The sequence below is a fragment of the Poeciliopsis prolifica genome, unplaced genomic scaffold, assembly GCF_027474105.1.
Source record: "Poeciliopsis prolifica strain line A6 unplaced genomic scaffold, Auburn_PproV2 SCAFFOLD002, whole genome shotgun sequence".
NCBI lineage: Eukaryota > Metazoa > Chordata > Actinopteri > Cyprinodontiformes > Poeciliidae > Poeciliopsis > Poeciliopsis prolifica.
This window is the reverse complement of record NW_026562377.1, coordinates 6997759-7008671: the sequence shown is the minus strand read 5'-3', so window position 1 is coordinate 7008671 and position 10913 is coordinate 6997759. Positions and strand designations below refer to the sequence as shown.

The window sequence follows — 10913 nt, the reverse complement described above, 5'->3', positions numbered from 1 at the left end:
ACGAAGTTCAAACCATTTCTTCCATCGACCATATTACCAACTTCAATATTTCTTTACCAGACAGAGACAAAAGGAAAAACAAAAGCAAATGAAGTAGATTAGCAGTGGCTGGTGACAACTGATGGTGTCACACAGGAAATGCTACTGTAGAATATTGTCTCTGTTGTCCAAATGTTGAATTGTTGGAATGTCATGAGTCATGTGGTCGGCTTACAGCACCAGTCTTCAGTCAGAGGCATCAGATTACTGGCAAGACGGTCTGCTACTGCAAATCCTTTCTTTTTCCTGGTTTGTGCCAAAGTATATTTGTGTGTTTCAATGGCAAAAAGACCAGAAATTGATTAAATCTGTGCCAGTACTTGAAAGCCGATGTTCAGAAACTCTCCAAGCTTGAATCAAAGTTTGTGGAAGTTTTCTTAAAATAATCAGTGCTTTTTTTTGGCATCACCGTTGAGTTGGAAGAAAATGAAACATAAAGTTATTTAATGTCATCATTTAATTTCTTTATTTCAAAGCCTTTATTTTACAAAGTGAGATTAAAGACTATAACAGTGCATAATAACACAAAGAAACCTTTCAGAGAACCGTCAACATGTCACAGAGCAACGATGTAGGTGCACAACTGAGCACACACTGAGATTAAAACCAAAACAGTATTTGTGAGGTAGCCACACGTCTGTACGGACAGCATCGATAATAGTTCTCAGATCTGACCCACGGAGAATTAGTAAGGCCTTTTTCAGGACACAAACAGCAACAAGGCACAGGAGAGGGTCAGAGGTCACCTCAAAGGTTAGCTTGAGGCAGCAAATCTGCAGACAGCCTTCTTCACAACCCTCACAAAGCCACACAATAACCTGCCAATATTTACAACAACTCAGGACAATGTGCTCTAAGGTTTAATCACTGCAAAGATTTTTAAACATAAAAGGATGAAATTTAAGTGGCTCCACGATCCAATTATGTCATCACAACTCTTCCCTGGATCCACATATAAACGGCAGTGTTAAAATTAGGGATAATTTACTAAACCTCAATGAATCCAAGCTGTATAACAATGTTAAACAGAAAAACATGAACAAGTCTAGCTATAAAAGTTTAAAAAGAAGCTGCTGAGGCAAACTGAAAAGAAGTGAAGAGCTCTAAACTGTCCTTGGTATTAAAAGAAACAAGACAGAAAAAAGGGAAGCCTGTTTATGCAACAAATCAAAACAAAACACAAAGCTCTGGAATAATAATCATAATAAAAACAGAATAAGTAAAAGTCACTGAGAGATACAAATCTTAAATCTCATAATTGTTGGAAAGAAAAAACAAGTTAAAGTGATCGTGGAAAGCTACATGATTCGGTTTAAAGTGACAGAAAATTAAAAAAAAACATGCAACCATTCACATTGTTTGACAAATGCTGTTTCAGAACAGATTAAACCAATTTACAAAAAAAGAAAGTGCAACAGAAATAAAGTCAAAGGCCCAGTTCTGACCGAAAACTCTTCAGCACGTCAACATGACACTTAAAATAAGAAGCGATGATAAAAGTGACTCACCGAGGTCAGAGAGTTTGGATTAGGAAGGAAAAGCTGCACAAACAAGACAGAAAAATCTACATTTGGCTTCAAGCTGCAAAATGCTGGCATTTTTTCCTCAAGAGTTTAAGATGCACTTAATTAAAATCTTTAAGCATCTCGAGTTTAAATACAAAAAAAGAATGAAATTATACAGAAATGTAGCATCGGAGTTTAGTTCCCGAATGCAGTTTCACATCAGCTGGATTTTAATACTTTGATTCTGAAATATTCACCGTTATGGATGCTTTACTCTGTTTAAAGCTTTTATAAATCAATCATTATCAACAACAAAAAAATAACCAAAAAGAAAAACTGATTTTGTTCAAATAAAGACAATTAAATAAAGATGTTCACTAGAACAAAGTGGAAAAAACACAAATGTTGTTTTTTTATGGCTGATTTGTTAAAGCAGCAATAAAACATCCAACGGGTGAATATTTTTATACCCTACACATTTTTAATATTGTTTCGTTGTTGTCAATTAAATGTTAAAGGATATCAAACTGAACTGAATATCAGACGAATAGAAACTCGTAAAAACAAGATGTTGTTTTTACTTTTTGCGTTTTTTAAAAGGGGAACAAAAGAAAAACCAAACTGGTTATAAATGAAAATGAATTTCCAAATATCTGGATTGTTTCTTTAAGAAATTAAATTTGAATCACTGACTCAGATTTCTCTCTGATCTGAAACACTAAGTGAAGTCGCAGAGGTACCTGAGAAAAAGAGCAGAAAACGAGACGAATGAAGAGATTAAATTCAACCAAAACTTTTTCCAGTATTTTCTTTGTTTACTGACCTTAAAAGAAATAATTTGTTTTTATTTTCTGCCAGGAACCTTAAAACTCTGAGCCTTTTGTCAACAGGTGTGCAGCCGTAATAAAATCCCGACTCTCAGAAGGTTTCCAGTGAACGAGATCCGTAAAGTTTCATTGCACAGTCCGGGGTCAGATCTCGGTGGGGCAAATATTTATTTCTGTCAGAACTGGGCCAACAAACTGGGGAAGTATGAGCTGGAACCAACCCGTTCCCTGATTTAAATAACCTTTGTAAAGGAAGGCAAATTTACAACTTCTTATAAAGAAAACCGATTCGGAAACAATTCAACACCAAAAAGGAAAGAAGACGGATGAGTTCAGGACACAAAAGGTGACGGAGAACGAAGCTTACAGCTAAACATTTCTACTTAAACCATGTTGTGTTATGTACATGGACATCTTCTAGATATTTAGGAATTGAACATGTAAAAAAAAAAAAGAAAAAAAATCTCCATCTGATGCTACAGATTCCCAAATGTGACTCCTACAGTAACCCTAACCCTACAAGGTGCATTAATAGGAGTCACATTTGGGCTTTTAGATCGTATTTAACGTCACATCACAGACTCTTTGTATCTCCATTTGTGACCAAATATAAAACAAAAGCAGCGATTTGCTTTCGTGCATCTCTGAAATCAGATTTTAAACTTAAATGTTGCCTTTCGACTCTCGTTTTATCTTCTGACCACGGGGAGACATTAAGTGACGAAGGTAAAACAGAAACATATATAGTGATATAAAAAAAAGGGCCAAATCTCAAAAGTTCAGTAAATTAAGAGCAAAAAAAAAAAAAAAAACAAGAAAAGGAAGTTTTGGCTACTTGTGGTCAAGTGCAATTACTTTTGTGTGGCTCGGGCTGGAGACGCTGGAGGGAGGTCACTTAGTGGATGTGCTGCTGGCAGTGGATCTGGTCCTCCGCCTGGTCCAGGAGCTCCAGCATCTCCCTGATGATGGCCTGCAGCGCGCGGCCCAGCTCCTCCCCGCTGTAAGGCTTTCCCAGAGGAGGCACGTGGATGAAGGCGGAGCGGCCGCGGCTCAGGTACAGGGACGTGTAGTAGGTGAAGTCGCAGAGGTACCTGAGAAAAAGAGCAGAAAACGAGACGAATGAAGAGATTAAATTCAACCAAAACAGGAAGCAGGTAGGCAATAAATGAAAAGTATCATTTTAATTTATCGGCTTTTCGTTTCTTCCTGCCTTTTTCTCTTTCTATTGATGACACTGGATGAAAAAGTCGGATTTGCCCGTCTTCTATATCTCTATTGATTATTGATGGGAGATATAGACACAGACTTCATAATCTGCACTCTTTTGGTTGAATGTAGTTTTTATTTCCACTTTGGTTTTATGTTGTTCAGTTTTTAATGAAGTCAGTTTTATTTATTTTCTTTAACAGTTCCAGTGTTAAGTGTTCTTTTGAAAATAGTGTATTTATTTTTAACAGGATGCACATTATTATGTCTTTAACATTACATTAGTTGAAAAAGGTCTTCAAGCAATATTGTTGTTTATTGCAATAATTTTTGAGACAATTAATCATTCAGCAATATTTGTTACTGACAGGGTGAGGCAGAACAGAAAATTAAGTTATTACTGGGCCTATAATAATAGTCAATAAATCAATTAATCACATGAAAAATCAAAACAGATTCAATAACTTTTATTTGCATAATTTATAATTGTTCTTTTGTTCTACCAATAACTGGCAGAGACCAAGTGATTTGGTCTCTACTTGCCTTTATTTTGAAGGACTGTTTTGTTCATCTTCCAGTTCCAGTGTTATATGTTCATCAGAAATTAAAGTTTATTGACCTGTAACAACGCGTTCTTGCATTATGACTTGAAAATGGTCTCAACACGATATTATCGCGTATCGCAAAAACTTCTGGGACAATTTATCATCCAGGAAAATTTGTAATTGTGACAGGCCCAGTTGTTACAGCTTAAAACATTCAGTTGGTTCAGGTTTTACAACTGAAATCAAATAATAATTTCAATTTACAGTAGTGTAGAGGGTGAAACAATCAATCAGATTGATCTTCAACTAACTTAGTAATTGATAAATCATTAACTGGAGTCAAAGAAAAAACAATTACTGAAAGAACAACCAGTGCAAATCAGAAATTAAGCCAAAACTGGAGTGAATTGTAGTAATTTCACCCCCACTGTAGCAGGGAGTGACGTTAATCTGATCATCTTTTAATAGACGGTGAATTACAAAAATAACTTGCTAGATATTGAAAGTTCCAGTTTTATGGATAAATATATATTTACTCCAGGATATTTAAAAAAACTGCATACAATTAAAGTAAGCAAAACTATTGAGATTTGAAACTTAGGACTCAAAGGGTTAAAGTGATAATTAACTTTTACGTTGAAGCAAAGCAAATTAAAACAGTGGACTCCCATCACTGCGGCTCAGTAACAGATCTATTTGGGTATAAATGGAGCAGACAGACTGAGATCCATTCAGGCTTTTCCTTTGGGTTTGTAGCGACTCTGCTGAAATGTGATCACAGCAACAGAGGCGAAGGTCACACTTTTATTCACGACAACCTATTTTCGTTGCTGCAACACATTTTACATGGAGCCAGAGCGAAATCATTTAAAATCTGCTCCAGTTACACACTTTTATGAAAGTTTGTAGTGCCAGGCTTTTAAATCATAATTACTATGAAACCATGAGAGATTAATGCTGCATAGATTTTACTGCACCAATAATTCTTCACTATAAAAATAGAAAGAAATAAACATGCAAACGCCATGATTCAAACCCAGGATCCTCTTGATACCAACAGTGATAGTGACTTTTTTCTCCACTGTCCTGCCCTCTGCTACATCGATCTCTAGTCCAATTGGGTTTTTATAACTCATTTGTTCCATTTTTCTGCTGAAACAAGTCAAACCTGGAGAATCTAAAGACAAAGTCAACACTTCACAGTCGTTCTTATGCACAAATCAGTCCTGAACCCACAGGGTTGGACGATACGATCGAAAAACGTATCATGATACAAAAGCTTCATATCAGCAGAGAACCCAGAGTTACACCAAAGTAAGAGCAGTAGTACTTCAACATATTTTTATTCAAGTAAAAGTACAAAGTATTTGATAAAAAGTCTACTCAAATTATCATTCATTTAATATTTTAAAAAAGTACATCATCAGATGAACCAAAATATAAAGTTAAGTGGAAATCTTTTGTATTTTAAGGACCAAAATGACAATAATTAATATAAGTAACAAAAAAATAACAAAATCAGACATGAGAAAAATATTTTCTAAATGAGTTTCTTTCAATAAAAAACTTAAGAAACTTTAGTAAAAACTGCATGTTTGTGTCTGGTGAATTTCTCGTTAAATTGTCCTTCAATCAGTCGGTAGAAAATTCAGACATTTTACTCAAGAGTAGAAATACTTAAAAATAAAATTACTCAAGTTCAAATATTTCACAAAAAAGACACAAGTAAATGTAATAGAGTAAATAGTAGTTACTGCCAATTTTGAAATTGATACTGATAAGTATCGATTAAACTTTATTTATTTGTTTTAGATTATTCTGAAAATGTGTTTCTACTTTAGCACAGTAACTTTTTCTGGAAAAACCCAAAACTGCTTTTATGAGCTTTTAAACTTGTTTTTTTTTTTTTTTTTTGCAAAATAGAGGAAAGTATTTTGAATTTTCAGTCAATCAATCAATAAAATTTTATTTCTAAAGCACCTTTCAGCAGCAGGGCATTTTAAAGGTTTTGCTGTTTTCGTCAAACTTTTCTAATGCAAACTTTCAAAAAAAGGAAAACTTTTTACATTTACTTTTGTAACCTTTTAGCAAAAAATACTTTTAGGAATATTTTTACTCTAATCTTGAGTAAAATTTCTGCATTTTCTTCCCACTGAATGAAAAACAAACATGTTTGAACCAAAAATTCACAGAAACAGAAACAGACCTGCAGTTTTTGTTAAAGTTTCTTAAGTTTTATATTTAAAGAAACTGAGTTTTTCTTCTTTTGCCTAATTTTATTATTTTGTAATTTACATAAATTAATATCATTTTGGCCCTTAAAATACCAACGTTTCCACATAACTTTATATTTTGGTCCATCGGATGATGATTTTTACATGTTACATGTTTCACATGTTTGCTTTTTGATCAATACTTGCTAATTCTTTTCTTGGTTGGCTGCTTTTGACTTTTACATGAGTAAAAACATAATGAAGTGGTTCTACTCTTATTTGAGTTCATTTTTTATTTTCTCCACTCAGCTCTGATGGAAACACAAGAAACAAAATAAAAACAAAGATCCGCTTCACCTTCCAGCATCTTTGGAGACGGTCACAGCTACTCCCAGTCCTGCTGTCGCAGTCACTCTCTTGCAGACAGACTCCATGTCAATAACTGAGTTGATACAGTCTGGGCCTCCCACAATGCAACACTGTGAGTCTGGACAGAAGCTGCTGTTGTCCAGACCTTTGTAGCCGTGATTTCTGCCACACTTCTCCAGCGTCACAGTGGTGGCCATCCCTGAGACTCCCACATGGACGATGAGCTGGACAAGCAACCGATTGTTAGAATCACTGAGGCGGCTTTACAACAATGTTGCTATAAGTTTAAACAACTTAAATTGAAGCAAAATGTCTTATTGTGAAAGTTGTTTTAAGGTCAAAAAGTATGACTGGGTGGAATTTAGTTTATACAGTGTTTATCCAAGAGTCTAAATTAGATCAAATCTGAGTCAATCAGGCAATTTAAAGCTCAGGAAAAAATAAGAGACCACTTAAAACGATCAGTTTCTCTGATTTTACCTTTTATAGGTTTAAGTTTGAGTAAAATAAACATTGTTTGTTTATTCTATCAACTCCTGACAACATGTCTCTGATATTCCAAGCAAAAATTTTGTATTTATGTGCAGAAAATTAGAAATGGTCAAAATAACAAATAACAAGATGTTATTGTTATCGTCAGACCTCAAGTAATGCAAAGAAAACAAATTGACATTCATTTATAAACAATGGTAATCATGTTTTAACTCAGGAAGAGTTCAGAAATAATATTTGGTGGAATAACCAGCAGGTTTTCCATCGGGTTCAGTGCAGCGGCTCTTAGTTTTTTCCAGATCAGTCTCAGACATATTAGGGACCAAATTCAACCTTTATAAACACGGTTAAAACACCAGATGTATGCGATTTGATCGTCTTACCCGTGGATGAAATTGCTTCCACAATGACGGAACCAAACTCTGGACTTTCTGGTACTCTACAGGAACCTCATGTACATGCAGGTCCACATTTTTCCCCAATCCAAGTTTCTTCATTTCCTGACAAAAACCAAACCTTTATGGCTAAAGAAACTCAACAGCAGAAATAATTACAGCAACTATCACTGTTTGACAAAAATTAAACAGATCTGTGCAGAAGTTCCTGATTTATGACTGATTTTTATTTACCTCTAAAGGTGTGACACATTTGTAATATTTTAAAGCTGTTTTGGATCTTTTTCAAAGTTGTTCTTTAAAATTTCTGTGATTTTTAAAAAATATATAATTTAGTTGTAAATAACTTGTAGAAGTTTGGTTTTCTTCCTTAATTTATTACAGGCCCCGTTTAAATTTCTTCAGAGGTTTTCTAGTTTTATTTGTTGTTTCTATTGTATTCTTTAATTATTTTGGATATTTCAAATGTTTTCCAGTTCTAGCGTTTCAATGTTCATTAGAATTCAAAGTTTATTGATCTTTGAGAATGTGTTCCTGCATTTATATGTCATTATTGGTATTATATCAATTGAAAATGTTCTCAAAACAACAATATTATCGTTTATTGCAATAAGTTCTCGGACAATTTATTGTCCAGCAAAATTTGTTATTGTGACAAGCCTACATATTTCCACCCAAAGTCTCCATTATTCATATTAAAGAAGATGCAATCATAGATTTCATACGGAAGACAGTTTGTGTTGAATTTACAGCCAGTGGATGTCCACCTCCCCCCCGTCGTCTCGATTTAGGACAAGTCACCGAGGTCGCTGACCCCCTCACTGGTGTTAAAGGAGGTCGGTCTGTCCGTGTCTGTGACCCTGCTTCAATACGGCCTTTTGTTTGGCTCTAATATCCTTATCAAGTCCGTCTAGACACCCTGACAACCACCATCATCCCCCCACTGCATACAGCGCGGCGCAGTGTGAAGCCGGCCGGCCGGCGACCATTAAAGTGTCACATAACTGTCTGAAATACAAACATCTCCAAATGTGAACAAAAACAAAAATGAACACGGAGGGCATTGCAAGCTTTAAATGTTGCTACTGCAAGGAGAGAAATGTTAGACTTTACTTTCATTTTCTCTCTCTACATTTTTATGATTACACATATAATATTATTAGTGAGGCCAAATAAAACAAACAGATGAAGGAAATACCTGCACTGCTACCCAGCTGGCGTTGACGGTGTGTTCTCCAAATGGTCCAAAACCTGCAAGAGTCCCAATGTTTACTTTACTCAAGATTACAATCATGAGTGTGTGAAAGTAAAAACAAACTTTTCTTAATCATATTCATGCAGAAAAAATGTGATTACTCAGTTTAGGTTATAAGAAAGTACAGATGTTATAAGTTTTAGCGCTGAACTGCGGATGAAAACAAGCCTGTCATTAAACAAAAAGGTGAAAAATAAACACACTTTCCTACAGAGCACGAGTAATTATCACCACTTCATGAAGAGCATCATAAAGACTGAAGAAAAATATCTGGACAGCTAATGGTTGTTCAGCCAGGCTTGTTTATATAGGAATATACGACTGATCCCCCCCTGCTCCTTCTCCTCCACCCGTCCCGGGGTCAGCGGGTCCCTGGGGGTTGGGTGGAGAAAGGATCAGTCTGTCTGACAGGCTGCTGAAAAGGAGCAGAGCGAGGGGCCAGCAGCTGCCAGCCGGCCCGCTATTGTGCAGGAACTGTTCCCAAGCAATCTACACATCCAGCCCTTCGGATGGGGCTGCGAGTCTCTGCACTCTTTTGTGTCTGATTGCACAAAATCTCAGTCTGGAGCTCCTGTGTGAAGGCAACAGTCAGGACTGTGCTTTGTGCAGTTAGAAAGCATTGACTTAACATAGCGAGATATGAAATTACACCTCGCAAATTTAGTTTTTAACAGAAAAAATCATAAAAATATGTTTTCACTTATCAAAATTGGTAATATTTTAGAATAAGTTTATTTACTGATGGAAAAGATATTAACATATTTAATAACTACAAACAATAAGTATTTCACAGCTTTTAAAGTAAAACAATAAACATAATATAGTACAAACATAAAAGCTCTGGAACAATATTGGGCTGCTAATTAATTGGAGATCTAATGAGGATGTAGATCCTCACTCTTTAAAAGCAAATAAAATCAAAATATAAAAAGTTACAATTAAGGTAAAACGATAATTAAATGTATAAAAGTATTTAAAAACCATCTGAATATTATAAAATGCAGCTTTTTCTTTTCCTTTTGCTGTCAATAGATATTAATAACTATTAATGAATAATAATAATAATCTACTTTATTTTCGACAAACAGGATAAGTTATTGCTTAAAACTCGAGATAAGGTAGGTTAAAAATATATTACGTTTAAAGGACATAATGCATAAACAATCCAAGGGGAAAAAACATTGATTTAAGAAAGACAACGTGCAATTTTAAATTTATGTCAGAAAACAAATAATCTGTAAAGTCTATTGTGCTGTCAAAATAATAAGATGCTCAGCAGCTGTGTATCAAAAGCAAGCGCATAACTCTGCAAAGTCAGCAACAAAGCGTTTCTTTCAGGGCACAAGTGCAGCTCAGAACAACCTGACGCCATTAAGGGCAGAGCAGCTGTCATCTTCTCCAACTTTTCCTTGACTTCATTCACTCCCGGCAGCACGACAACAACAGCGCCGAAACGAGACACCGACCTGTCACCACCACAGTCCGGCTGCTGTTATCCATCGCCTGAAATGTCGCCTAGAATCCGTCGCTTCTTCTCGGTTCGTAAACTGAAGCAGATCCCCGCAGAGAGTCGAAGCCCCCGCTAAGCTGACGGCTCCTTCTGCCACAATCAGAGGAAACTGGCCCGTTCTCCTTCATTCTACGTGGTGCGTGGAGCGCAACGTCATGACGTTGACGTGAAATTCTCTTCTTCTTCTGTGTGTCGTTAGCGGTCGGTAAACTAACTGGTGATGCGCTTACTTACCGCCACCAAGTGAATTCTTGTTTTCAGAAACGTGTTTTAATGTTTTCTCAGAATTTATTTATTTATCACTGTAAAAACATTTTTTTAAAATTACAGTTTTAAGAGTATTTCTTTTTTTTTTAACGATCTTTGCAATGAAAAAAAAAAAAGACTGAACAATTCAGTAAACCTCTGCGTTACACAAGTTTATTTAGTCCAATAGGTAGGAAAGAGGGTTAGGCCAGAAATATATATATAAATTACAAAATATATTCTGCTTTCTGCATTTTTCCCCGTGCACTTGTGATTTGTTATTCAAGGATGCACTTGCTGGGGATAAATTG

The 10913-nt window shown here is 35.5% G+C and overlaps 1 protein-coding gene across 2 annotated transcripts; it reads right to left on the bottom strand.

Annotated features, from left to right (window-relative positions):
• Nucleotides 1-484: 484 nt before the first annotated feature.
• On the bottom strand, nt 485-10494 carry pgpep1 (pyroglutamyl-peptidase I). 2 transcript variants are annotated; one of them, XM_055056944.1, is made up of 5 exons: nt 10313-10494; nt 8790-8842; nt 7580-7696; nt 6693-6928; nt 485-3462 (listed from the first exon to the last, which is right to left on the bottom strand). In XM_055056944.1, exons 1-5 carry the CDS (start codon nt 10344-10346, stop codon nt 3267-3269), a joined length of 636 nt encoding a protein of 211 aa, XP_054912919.1. In that variant the 5' UTR covers nt 10347-10494; the 3' UTR covers nt 485-3266. The 2 variants fall into 2 exon arrangements, with proteins under 2 accessions (XP_054912919.1, XP_054912926.1); XM_055056951.1 differs by lacking the exon at nt 7580-7696.
• Between the last annotated feature and the right edge of the window lie 419 nt (nt 10495-10913).